This window comes from Lathyrus oleraceus, chromosome 4 (genome assembly GCF_024323335.1).
Source record: "Lathyrus oleraceus cultivar Zhongwan6 chromosome 4, CAAS_Psat_ZW6_1.0, whole genome shotgun sequence".
Lineage (NCBI taxonomy): Eukaryota > Viridiplantae > Streptophyta > Magnoliopsida > Fabales > Fabaceae > Lathyrus > Lathyrus oleraceus.
The window spans coordinates 4,782,355-4,796,276 of NC_066582.1; the positions used below are offsets into that span (position 1 = coordinate 4,782,355).

Below are 13,922 nucleotides of genomic sequence, written 5' to 3' on the forward strand. Positions count from 1 at the left end.
TTTCCTTCTCCAGATCTATAATTCAAAAAAATATCCATTAGACTAGAAATGGAATAACAAAACATTCTTAAAACAAGGTCAGAATATAGAACTTAAAGAAAGTCTATTAATTAGAATACAAGTCTTATATTACATATTTATTTAAATGTGTGTATTTCTACTTTACTCATATTTATTTTGATTCTTATCTCATCAATGTAATGTAACCTAACCTTTAATAGTAATTATGGCCAATGATTAACAAAACAAGGTCAACAGCGACAAAGTACAAAAGGTGGTTAAAATAAGAGATACTAACAAAACAAAAATGGATAGAAATGAAATAATCAATTAGGTGCTTATTTTGATTGGCATATTAGAATCAAAGTATTTATAAAAACATAAACTGACACTAGTATACTTCTTAAGACAACTATTTATTTCAATTTCTGCTTTTTTCTAAAAGATGACTTCCTAATTGTTAACATCTTCAGTTTCCTATTTCTCAGGAATATCATGGGTTTTTAGCTTCTTTCTTACTGCCACCAATACTTCAAAACTAGTCCCCTAAAACAAGCCATTAGCTAGCACTTTGCTTATACAGAAAGCTCTTAATACTGCAACATTTTTTTAAATAACTAGTAAGAAAAAATGTCAATTAAAAAATCCTAGTAATCATCCACAATATTGCATTTAACATGATTTCTCTATTGCATTGTTCATCGGATTAAAGTAATACCCCAACATAAATGAAATGTGTAGATTTCATAAAGTTTAAATGAAATGTGTAGATTTTCGGTTTACACTCCACTAAACAAAGCCACATAGAACCTAATCAAAATCACCATCATCATCAAACAAGGTCAAAACACTTTAAAACACTTTTAGTTTTATGTTATTAATTTAGTTAAAATTTATTTTTTAAATTTATTTTTTATTTTATTTTATTATTAAATTATAGTTTTAATATCTATTTTATTTTATTTTATTAATTTAATAGTTATTTTATTTTATTTATTAATATATATTTTTGGTTTTTTTATTATTTATTTTTATGTTATTAGTTTAGTTAAAATTTATTTTGTAAGTTTTGTTTTTATTTTACTTTATTATTAAGTTATGGTTTTAATATTGATTTTATTTTATAATTTTGAGTTTGATATGATTTTGGTTTTAGTTTATTAATTTATAAATTTTATTTTAGTTTTAATTTTTAATTTTATTTGTTTTTTTTTATTATAAATTTTATGATGGTGTGTCTAATGGTGAAGAAATAGGTCGAGAAAAGTGTAATAGTGTGACTTATTTTGTATGTTTTGTAGTTGTTTTTTGAGTTAGGATATTGACTTTTTTGTATGCAAGAATTGAAAGGGATTTACTCCCCTTTGGTATGTGTTTAATGATGTTGAAGACCAGTTCATTGATGATACTTGCAAGTGTACTAGTGATAATTTAGCTTGGTTATGTTTTCGATTGATTATGTATTTTTTTTATAAGTATTTGGTAATACTTAAATATATTTTGAAATAGTTTTAGAGATATTAAATTAGATCCAAAAAATTACTTATAGAGATTGAAAATTACTAATAATAATAATTAAAAACAATTCAGACTTCAGATACGGAAATAGAGACCGATTTTACCATACAATGTTTCATAATCGATGGTTAATTCGCTCACAATGAGAAGAAAACTTAATTCCATATCAATCACCAAAATGGTCTCTAAAATCATTCACTGGCATCAGTCTCTGATTTCGGCCTCTAAATTCAGTCACTAAAGATCGGTCTCTGAGATGGTCGCTATGGGCTAGCGACCAGGGTTTTCGCTACTGCAAAATATTGGTCACAAATTTAGTCACTAATGAATTTAGTGACCAATTTTTTAGATTTTTGGTAACTATTTTGGTCACTAAAAGCGAAAATTTTAGTATAATTTATAGTAATATTGATTTATAGTTTTAATTTTATTTTATTAATTTGGTTGTAATTTTATATAATTTTACTACTATATAATTTTGATTTTATTATACGAGTGTTGTTTCAGTTTTAGTTTTTAGTTTTATTTATTTATTTTTTAAAATTTATAGTATAAAAAATTAAAACAATAAAAAAAAAGACAAACTTGTGGAGAAAAATATAAAACTTTTTTCATTAAACATAACCATTGCATAAAAATTTCACAAAAAATAAATAATTATTTAAAATAATATAAAAAAGAGTTGAATGAAATTGGTGGGGGAAATCAAAAAAAACTTTGCACCAATAATTGCATCGGTCAGGGTTGCCGCAATTGTTAAAAATAAATAATTGTTTAAACAATAAAAAAGGAGGCAAACGAGGTGGGGAAATGATATTTTTATCGTACCAGGAATATCGTCGGACAGAGTTGCCGCAATTGTAAATATATGTTAGCGTATGTCATTTCCACCACTAGTATTTCAATATGAATTGTTTAAAATAAAATAAATTAACTGCATATATATATCATCAATGGAGGTCGACACTATATTTAATGATCTAATAAAAAAATAAAGCAAAATGATTTTACACTATTAGTGTCGGCTTAGGGAGACATGTCAACAACACTAGTAGAGTCGGAGTTGGGCCAACGCTAAGTTGTTGAAGATAAAACATGATTGTGTTGTGGTCGCCGAAGTAGAGGGCGCTGTAGAAGGTCTCAAGAACGACCTTCGGCAAATTAGAGAGCGTCCCAACAACCAACTCCATCAATGGCCAAAGAAGTGGATGCACAACGGGTATAACACACCATAGTCGCCAATTATTCCTCAAGAGTATGCCCGATCAGGTTGGCTAAATATGAACAATCTTCCTTTGAATGAGAGGCTCAGTGCTATTTAGAAGGACGAAGACTCGATCCAGTCAAATGTGTAGAAGTCAAAGGACATGACGCGCGTAACGACTATCGGGAAGAATTCAAAGTAGCAACATTTCTAGATGATTTTAAGGGTGGAGAAGCATTGACCCATCTTGAAGTAGTTGAAGGCCCCGCTAAAGATGCACTGGCCAGATTCTCCGCCTTAAAAGGCAGAACACCTCTTCATCCTTCATGGAATCTGCAGACAATCATTATCAAAGTAAGCAAGTTGCAAACAAGTGAATTGATAACGAAAAGTGAAGGATATCCGAAACGTACCAAAAATAATCTTCCTTTCATCCTTGGCACGGGTATCCATCGGTAGGTGGGTGTCGATAAGGTGTTTCAAGCATTTCTGGGAAGCTTCATCCCGAGGAAAAACACCTTTAGGATAACCCAGGTCCTTAATAAAACTTATCAGCCGTTTCTTCAAATACAACTCTTCTTGAGAAAGGTTGCCCCTTTGTAGACATACAACTCATTACCCGTCAAGAAATGACTCTTATTCTAGTACATAAGAAACAATTTTGTACATTTACCCCCTGCTCCTTTTCCGACAGCGCATACCATCGCATGCGCCTTTAGAAGGATATGGGTAACCAAGAAGATTCGCTCTTAAAAATACTTCAAGTTCTTTAAAAAAGGTCCGAAGCCACGGATGGTCGGCACCAGAGAAATTAACCCACGACCTCGTGTCTGAGTCGTAAAGCCATTGTGGACTATAAAGAGATGCAAGAATATAAGACTTACACAAAGTGGCGATTCAAACTTGCAAGAATATGTGTAAGTCTCCCATTCAAATATTCACACCAATAATAGAAGACTTATACATACATCCAACTTGCAGGACGAAGTTGTGACTGAGCAACCATCGAGTGCTTAATAACTTCCATTTCGAAGCCATTGAAGAGCAATCGAAGACCCAATATCGAGAAAGCGCACTCATAAAAGGGATGTCACAATCAGTACACTCGCTATAAATTCTTTCATTTTCACCAGGGGTCAAGACGACCAAATTCGAAGATGGACCATAATCCAAAAAGACCCCATCAAGATTACCCTCTCGGGCAAAAATAGAAACATTTGAAGAATAAACAACATCCTCTGATGAAGTGCAATTCCTGTGATTTTTGACTCATGATGGATGCAATTTTCTCCAAGCACATGAATGGGAAATATAAAAGGAAATGAGATAAAAAAACGAAATAGGAAAGATACCTCAAGAAAATGGGAGATTGACTCTTCAAAAATCAGGTGATGGCATAACTAGACCCCATCAATGCTCCAAGTCACTTACATACAACACTCAATTAAGTGTTTTAGTTCCTAAGTGTCACAATAAGGATACCTCTGAAAGACATTTGAAGCATGAGACATTAAAGGCGTGAATTCTCAAGAAGCAACAACACCTTCTCTTGATCTTCCATAGTAGTAAAAAAGAATGATCGGAGGACGAGGCAGATACGACAAACCCTTGCATTACCATGCAGAAACAAAGGTTTAGGAGACAACTATTTTGGCCGACCATAATGGTCATCGTCTGACCACTAAGAAGGAGGTGCAATTTGTCTAGAACCTTCTCAGTGTAGGGGAACTACCCCACAAAATGGTACATGTGATCCAAGTCCTAAATACATCCAACGAATCTCCACATCACACGCCTAGCAAATAACAAGTTGTTATAACCACCTCACTATATCAAAAAGATGCGTAAAGAACTCAGGTATATAATTTCAAGTTTGATTTACATTCAATCTTTTCCCTCATATATTGACTTGAGCATTGGAGTGCTAATCTTATAGGTCAGGCCTCTGATGACAGTTATCATTACATGGTTTTTACGAGCAATTTTGGATGAAAGCATTGAAATAGTGAGTAAAAGTCATGCCAAAGTGTGAAGAATAGAGCAAAAACTACAAAGAGTGGAAAAATCGAGACTTAGAAAAATTCTAAAGAAAAAGAGAAGAAATAAGCAACTTCGGCTCATGGATTTCACACGCACACGATGCATCTCATCGCGGCACGATGCAGGTCTCATCGTGGCGCGATGCTGCGACAATTTTTTACATGCTCTACAACTTTAAATAGAGAATGTTGGTTACTTATTTAGGGTTCCAAATTTGATAGAGGAAAGTGACAACTTAAGATACCAAAGTGGCGATTTGAGGGGTTTGGAAGCCATTGAAGACCTTCATGTTCCTTGATTTTTATGTTCTCTCCATCTAAACTCATGATAATTGTTATATCCATTATGAGTAGCTAGATTCCTAGGTCTTTTTAAACAAAACTTCTTGTACTTGTTAGATCATATGGATGTTTGATGTTAATATACAAGTTATTCTTCGTCTATCTAAAAAAAAAATCTTTGAGTTTTGGTTCCTATAAGTTTTCTATTAACAACTTTAGTCCCTTTTTTCTTTAAAAGTTAAGTTATATGTTCCAAATATCTTTTTAGACGACATGTTATTTTCAAATCCTAAGAATATCATTAATTTAATAATTTTAATTTTAGTTTAATAATTTAATCTTTGATTTAATGTTGTAAAATTTAATAAAGATTAAATAGTTAAATTATTAAACTAAATTTTATAATCTTATTAATAATATGTCATAAAAAAATATTTAAAACATGAAGTTTTGTATAAAAGCATAAATTAAAATTGGCAACAAAAAATTTAGAGGGACCAAAATTAATTTCTTGAAAGAGATAAAAAAATAAAAATTGTTATATACATAGAAACCCAAAAAAAAAAACTCTAAATTTAGTTTGAAGGTGAAGTTCAACTCCTTTTATTCAATAAATAAGTTTTCAAAACTTTGAACTATGTTTAGAGCTCACTCCATCATTGCTAACCCTACTTAAAACCATCTTAGGAAAACATAAGAGCTAGATAAAATAGAAGCTGGTCCAAATTAACACAAAAGTTTAAAGAAAAGCAAATCAAGTTATTAATTTGAGTACTACATAGTTAGGATATGAATTCTCTAACTAGCTTTTCCTTTGATGTTCATAATCAAATCAAATGAAACAAAACAACTGCTCATAGTTAAACTAACAAGTCTTGTTGTTGTAGAATATAATATAATATAATAGATACTATATATCATCATTTATATTGATGATGATGGTGATGATGATGATGTCCATTGACATCAGCATTTCCATGTCCATGTCCATGTCGATGTCCATGTCCACCTTGAGAATGAGAAGAAGAACCTCCAGCAGCATTTGGTGCATTGTTACTACTACCATCCCTCATCATGTAAGCTTGTGGATTACCATAATACCCTCCATTTGGATGACCAAGATGAAACTGTGGAACAAAACCACCTAAACCACCTCCATATTGATCGATTGTTCTCTTTCCCAATGGTTCAACTCTCATTGAAGTACGATCCCCCTCAAGCTCACGGTAACGATGAAGATACATCGTAAGAGGCTCAATGTAATCATCAAACCCTAGCTTACTCATAGCCCAAAGAACATCTTCAGCAGTTATTGTCTTCCTTTGCTCTCTTTGACATCGTTCATTTGCTTCACCAGTTATGAAACTGATGTACTCAGATACACACTCTTGGATTGTTTCCTTTGCATCGTCAGAGATTTTTGCATGTGGAGGTAGAATCTTACGCATGATCCTTATCACATTTGCAATTGGCATGAAACGGTCTTGTTCTCTAACAGTGCATTCATTGTCTTGTTCTGTTGAATGGTTGTTGTTGTTGGACTGTTCTCCTCCTGCAGACACTGTTGATAGCTTCAACGTCCCTGCGTGTATGAAGCAAATGGGAGGTGTACATGTAAGATTTTAGGGTTAGAGTGATCGAAAGAGGTGATGACATGTAGGATGGGACGGTGGTGTTGGGAGGGAGCGTGTGTGTCAGGTTGTTTCTATAGCTTTTCTTGAGAACAGGAAAAAAACAGAAGAAAAGGACAAAGAGTGTTTCATAAGTTATGCATGCGATTAAAGAGGACAAAAACAAATAAACGAATGAAAACGGTTTATCTTTTTTCATGGTTCATCACTCTATTGCGCATTTCAAAGATTGGGGCCACCTACAATACAAATGGTGAATAAAACAAGTATCTGAACAGTTGTATCCAGTTTAAATTTAAGGTTCGATACGAGTACATCAATTTTTTTAAAATACTGTATGTTTTATTTTAGAGAGTCCTAAGAAAAACAAGTGCATGTTTTTTAAGCTAGCTTTAAGATTGAGATGAGATCTAAATCCATTTAAAAAGTTCAAACATTATTTAAGAGACAAAATTCAAACTTAGGTTTAAGCTTGGTTGCATGGGAAATATAACAAGAGTGTGAAAACTTTCATGTAACTTCAAAACAAATTAAAACTAGCTTGTTAAATAAGTTTGGCTTTATTGTTAATGTTCTTTTCTGAGCTGTACAACGTTATCTCCTTCCAAACCATAACTCCCTTTGGTTGGCTGAAAATTCAGAGTGAGAAAAGACAGTGGCAGATAAAAAGGCGCAAAAGGTGGTAGTGGTGGAGAGATCCTTGTATTATGACAAAAAGTTGAATAATTGAAGAATCCATCAAACACACTTGTAACTAAAATTCAAAGATCCAATGCATGCATGCATGACATTTGTACCATTTATGTCATCATCTTTTCCTAAATTCTGTTACTTGATTTACAATAACATACCAAACACAGGTAGCTAGCAAGAAGGTAATTAATGGCGAAATAGAGCAATTAAATTTATGCCAGATGCAAAATATCAGCAACACTATGCTAGAAACATGAAAGAACTGTTTTGATATCGGTCGAATCAGTTGCATGCATGCGACACAACTTCAACTACTAAACACACATGTACGGATGATATACATATATATTATACTACCTATATACTATATATAGTCCAAATATGTTGATTCATCAATACATTTTTATATTAAGAATCAGAGGGAGTAGTTGAAGTTAATATATTAATGTATGTGCATGTGAGAGATCATGATCAAATTATATATGAACCTTCTCAACAAAGAAAAAATTAAGAAACACAAAAAAGACAGAAACAAATGTCACACAGAGAAGAAACATTTGAGATGTTTCTTATATATATAAATAGTTTACGTACCAGAGGTAGTGTTGGGGAGCTTGCGGTAGCCATGAAAACCACCTCCACTGTCCATTGCTGTGTGTGATGTGAAGAGAGAGATAGAGAGAAGAGAGAGAGTGACAATGGAGTACTTGGCAGGTGTCCACATTTTATAGTGCTCAAACGTGCCAATTAGGGCGATGTAAACGAGGAACCCGGTTATAGCCGGTCACAAACCCGGTAAAGTGTTCCACATGGATTAGTGACATCAAAATGATGATACCGACAACTGTAGGTTACTCCCTTTATTTGTCTCCTAGAAGCTATATTATGCAGTGCATAAACAAAATTATGTGACTAATATTAAATAAATTAAGATCAAATATTTTATGTATAGTAGAAAACAATTTTAATTTAAATAAAGAAATGTTTTCAAGTCAATTTGGTACTTCAGAAACCTATCGTCTAATTGTATTTTGATTTCGGTCTTATTTTTTTTTATATAAGTGAAAAAGATATTTAAAATGGATGTGTTTTTGGTTTATATAGAATGAACGATTAAAATTGTCTTCATTTAATCTAATGTAGTGTGTAGATTTTAGTGAAAGATAGGTTGTAGTCCGAATCGTATATTTTTTATTTGGACGAAGTCTTACATATTATGTTTGTTGTATGAACCTTCCATATTAGGTCTTGTGATTGAGCATTTATTCACGAGTCTTGCGAACGATCTAGAATAGTTGTTCCCCATTGTTATCTTGGATTTTTCGATATGATTATGGGCCAGTTTGTTTTATCTTTAAAAAATGGATTTTTTCTTTGTATTTTTAAAAATGGATTCTACAAAAATGTTTTTCAAAATATTACAAGTTTTTTTTTAATTTATCTTTTATAAATTAAAAGATTGAATTGTTCATTCTATAACATAAATATACATTATTGAAGATCAAAACATAGTCAAAATCACAATTTTTTCAAAAAGTTGTATCTTAAAAATGTTTTTTATGAAAAACTATTTGAAATAACTTCAAAATTAAGTGATTTTTTAAAAATTTGATATCCAAAAAAAGTTTCGATAAAATGATGAAATACCTAGAATAACATTTTAAGAATAACTATTCAAACCAAATTTTCATTTGAAACTTTTATGAAAAGTTTCTTTGTAATTTTTCTTTACACTAAAATATAACACTATAAAAATCATTTAAAAAAAAAAGGCAAAACAAACGGGCCCTATAAGTGGCAAGTGAGAATAAGTGTGACATGATGAAAGTTAAAAATCAAATGAATTAAATCAAAGTTGAGTTAATATGATTTGAACATGTCGAAAGATTATATATCTGACAAGTTTGGTCGAAGCAGCTGAAGGCCGAGGAGCATTGGTAGAGTATGTGGATTTGGTGGAAATTTCAAATGTTCTAGTTGGTTATTTGACCCGATTGAAAGAGCGGGATTTGGATTAGAATAAGTGGTTACTCGAAGTCACGTGGAGGCTCGTCGAAGATAACGACTGCATGAAAGTAAAATGTATCGTGATTTGTTTAGTCAACCGTTTGTAGGTGGTTATTTTATATTAGTATATAAGGGGGTGCCTGTTTACGCTATAGGGATCCACAATTGTACTCATATTTCTACATACTCAAAGCAGGGTCGTCCCAATCAATTTGGAGGCCCTGTTCTATTTTAAAATTAGATATCTAATAGATGAAAAACAACAAATTAAATTTTTTTATTTAATTCTAAATAAAATTAAATATATAGAGACAAAGATGATAAAAAATACTATGTAAAAATTTGATTTATCGAAGTTTAGTTATCCGCGTCTTTCTTCTCTTACCATCTTCGATTTATAAAAAAAAGTTCATACCATTTAATAAAAGAAAAAAATTCTTTGAACAATTTCCACAATATTAATAATGAAGTGTTTTATTTAATAAACAATCAACAATGTAAAATTATAAATTTTCAAATTCTCACAACTACTATTTCAAATTTATTAATGTAGTGATTCACAATGATACAAAAATATAAATATTTTCAAAATTATATCTCAAAATTTTTCATAGATCTATAAAATATATTAAGAAAAGAAAAAAAATTAATTAGGTTAATTGTGATATTAAATTTTAAATAAATTTAAATGTAATTTATTTAGATTATAGGCGATTGGATATGATATACTTCAATATATTAATAAAAGAAAATATTTATTAAATTAATTGCAACATTAAATTAAATTTAAAAACAATGTGATGACATTTTTTTATAAAAATAAAAATATACATAAAATGTAAGAACAAGGAAACGAACCCAGGTTGTATTACTACCAAAATAGTATGGCCACCGTCAAGTTACACTACAATCATATATTAAAATGGAATTAGTGATATATATTCGTTAATCTTATATTTATATTGACCCTATCTATCAAATTTTGGGCCCTAAAAAGTCGGAGGCCCTGTGCGGTAGCACTCCTCGCACCCCCACAGGGCCGCCCCTGACTCAAAGTATGTGCGTAATTGAGAAACGAGTGAAGAAAATGTATGTATGCGTTTCACATTTATAAATTTCAAGCACTTTTACATTCAAGCATTTTTCTGCATTCAATTACATTTCGATTCTTGTCATTTTATCTTCAGTTCACATTTCGATTCCAGTTTATCTATTTCAAATTTTTTTACATTCCAAATCTTGTCAAAATTTTACATTGTGTTTCGATTTCAATCATAACATGATGTTAACAGGTTTAAATTCACACAAATATGTTCTGAGATATTTTCGAGTTTGATCCCTTAAATATTAATAGAAACTTGTTTTGTTTACCAAATTTACAATTTTTTGTGTGAATTATTAATTTTATTTCAAAAAAAATAATCATTTATAAGTTCTTCATTTTTATTAACTTCTCATTTCTAAGTGTGCATGAGACTAAAAAATGGTAAAATAACAAAGAGAGAAGTTAGGAATCCTATAAGGAGATACGCCATGAGGATGACTATTCCCGAAAATAACAATGGAGAACAACCCTCTAATAGCACTAGGGCTGGCACAAACGATGTAATATCGACTAAACTAATCCCTTCAAGTGCTAGCACGACAGCCATACCATCGCCGATGTTTGCACTATCGACTCTTCTAGAAAGAACAATTTTGTCTCCAATAGCTCAGAGTCACCTAGTGACTCCTAGACCAATTATGGCAATAGAGGTTAGGTCTTTCGCCACAAGTTTCACAATGCCCATGTTAGGACGTGAACAACCTTATGGGATGCCAACATCAATGATGGCAAACCTACATACTAATCATGAGAAATTTGATGATAATTATGCAAATATGTATTTGCGAATCTAAGCGCCTAGATCGACCATATGTAACCACAGCCAAAGAATGCCACCCCAATTGGGAATGGGATTTGGTTCCCAGGCAATGCCAACGTTCATGACGAACTCGTAATGGCAATGAGACAACAGATGTATGAGAATAACCATGATATGGTAAATACTCTTACCCGAAAGATGAGTATGATACTCAACCCATTGATTCAAAATACGAATCTGAGTTACAAACAGCTGGCAACTCAAATGAATCGAATTGCTGGTTTTTTGGGTACCCCTAGCACAAGTCCGGCCTATTATACAACCCCAAATTGTTAGGTAGGTTCGAAATGAAGGGGCAGCTTTAGAGGAAAATACTAAAAATCAGGGGCAATAAGTTGTTCCCTAAGTGATCGAACAAGAGATAACTAGGAAATTAGAGCGTCCACATGTCATGATGGTTAATCGAAACCAGGACGTTGATCAGGTCATTCATCAGGTTCGACAAGGGAATCTCTTAAGAGAGAATAACCTGGAAACCATTGTCGAGAGAATACTGGCTCAAAATGGGATGAACATGGACCTGTAGAGGCCAAATTATACATATCCTATCAGAATACGTGTTGCAGGATGAACTTCCAAGAGGGTGGAAAGTCCTTAAGTTTACTGGCGACACTAATGAGTCTACCGTCGAACATATTGCACGTTATCTGATAGAGGCAGGAGACATAGCTAACAATGAGAATCTGAGGATGAGATATTTTCCTAGTTCTCTTACAAATAATGCCTTTACATGGTTTACGACCCTTCCTGCCCATTTAATCAATGATTGGACTCGATTAGAAAGGTTGTTACATGAGCATTTTACATGGGGAAATCCAAGATTAGTCTTAAGAAAAGTTTGCTAAATCAATAGATGATTACTTGAATCAATTTTGTCTATTGAAAATGATGTACTTTAACCAAGTGCCTGAACATGAGTTAGTTGATATGGCCGCAGGAGGATTAGATTACTCTATTAGGAAAGAAGCTAGATATGCAGTATCTTAGAGGTATGACCAGTTAGCAGATAGGGTGCGACATGTCGAAAGACCAAAGGCTGAGATAGTAAGAGAGAACAAGGGTACGAAGGAATGTGTGGCCTATGTAGATTTGGAAGACACTGACTTGGCATCAGATGTAGAATACAACCATGTCAAAGAGATTGAGGTTGATGTTGCTAAATTAAAACCTGGGCCCCCATATGTGTTTAAGTTGCTTACTGTCATACCCCAATTTTGTCCCTACCCTGATACAACTTTCATCTGATCCATGACCCTACTGCACATGCATACATTCATTATTTCAAAAAAAAAAATATGGGTAACCAATTACCCTAATCAGGATAACCGGTTACACAGACCCAAAATTGATTTTTTGGCCATTTTGGGCTGTGTAACCGGTTACCCTAATTAGGGTAACCGATTACACCTGTGCAGGCAACTGTAGTAGGTCTGTTTTTTACACAGTGTACTTTTTGGATCACCCCCTTTTTCCACCTACTTTCCCTATAAATAGAGGTACTATTTCCCCTCATTTTTCATGCTTCCTAGCCCCCAAAAGTTCTGTCCAAGTACCATTTACTCTCCTCTCCAAACCTAGGTCAAAACAAAAAAAATCTGTCTCTCTTAGAAAAGTCACCCTACCAACTTTTTTGTCCACTTTCATATTTTCTTCAAAACTTCTTATTCTCTAACACTCATAACTCAGCTCCTTCACTATACTTCCACCATAAACACTTTCATCCCAAACTCCTTGCTCTATATCCAAGCTCAACACCACTTCAACCTACCCTTTTTCAAAAAATTTGGGTAATGATTTTAGCTTAATCTTTGTTAACTTTTTGGTTCTATTTTTGTGTTGAAAATGTTTGTTCATTCTTGTTTGATCTTTTGAGAGGTTTTAGACTCAAGCTTGTAAAAATGATTAACTTTGGTTTACACCTTTTTTTTTGGGATTTCTTGCTCTTGCTACTTTTATCCACTATCTTTAATCAAACTTAGTATTTTGTTTCATTTGCTATTTATTGTTGACTTGTTGTTCACATTTATTTGGTTGATGAGATTTATTAGATCACGGCTATGGTTGTTTAGGGTTGATAAAACCTTCAAAGTTTCAAACCTATTAATGATTGATCAATATATCCTTCATGATACTTTGAGGCATTGATAGGTTGCCTTTATTTCAACCATGTTTGGGTCATTTGATACATAGATGAAACCATTTCCTTTGCATTGTTTCTTGTTATCATTTAATATTTATTGTTGACTTTTTGTTACATTTATTTGGTTGATGAGTTCTATTAGATCATGACCATGGTTGTTTAGAGTTGATTAAATCTTCAATACGTCAAACCTATTAATGGTTGATCAATAGATCATTCATGATACTTTGAGGCATTGATAGATTGCCTCTATTTCAACCATATTTGGGTCATTTGATACATAGATGAAACCATTTTATTTACATTAACTTGTTATTCTATTTGCTTATTGTTATTCTATTAACCACTAACCATTAACTACTAACTTCTAACATTCATATTATTGCACTTTACTTCCTTGCAATTTATTTTATTGTTCATTTACATTCAAGTACTCATTATCATCATCATTGTACAAACTCATCATGCATGTTTATTTACTTG

The 13,922-nt window shown here is 32.3% G+C and overlaps 1 protein-coding gene across 1 annotated transcript; it reads right to left on the reverse strand.

The window, feature by feature from the left end:
• Positions 1 to 5,781: 5,781 nt before the first annotated feature.
• LOC127138283 (nuclear transcription factor Y subunit B-6) lies at positions 5,782 to 8,114 on the reverse strand. Its single transcript, XM_051064698.1, has 2 exons — positions 7,962 to 8,114; positions 5,782 to 6,625 (listed from the first exon to the last, which is right to left on the reverse strand). Exons 1-2 carry the CDS (start codon positions 8,089 to 8,091, stop codon positions 5,964 to 5,966), a joined length of 792 nt encoding a protein of 263 aa, XP_050920655.1. The 5' UTR covers positions 8,092 to 8,114; the 3' UTR covers positions 5,782 to 5,963.
• Between the last annotated feature and the right edge of the window lie 5,808 nt (positions 8,115 to 13,922).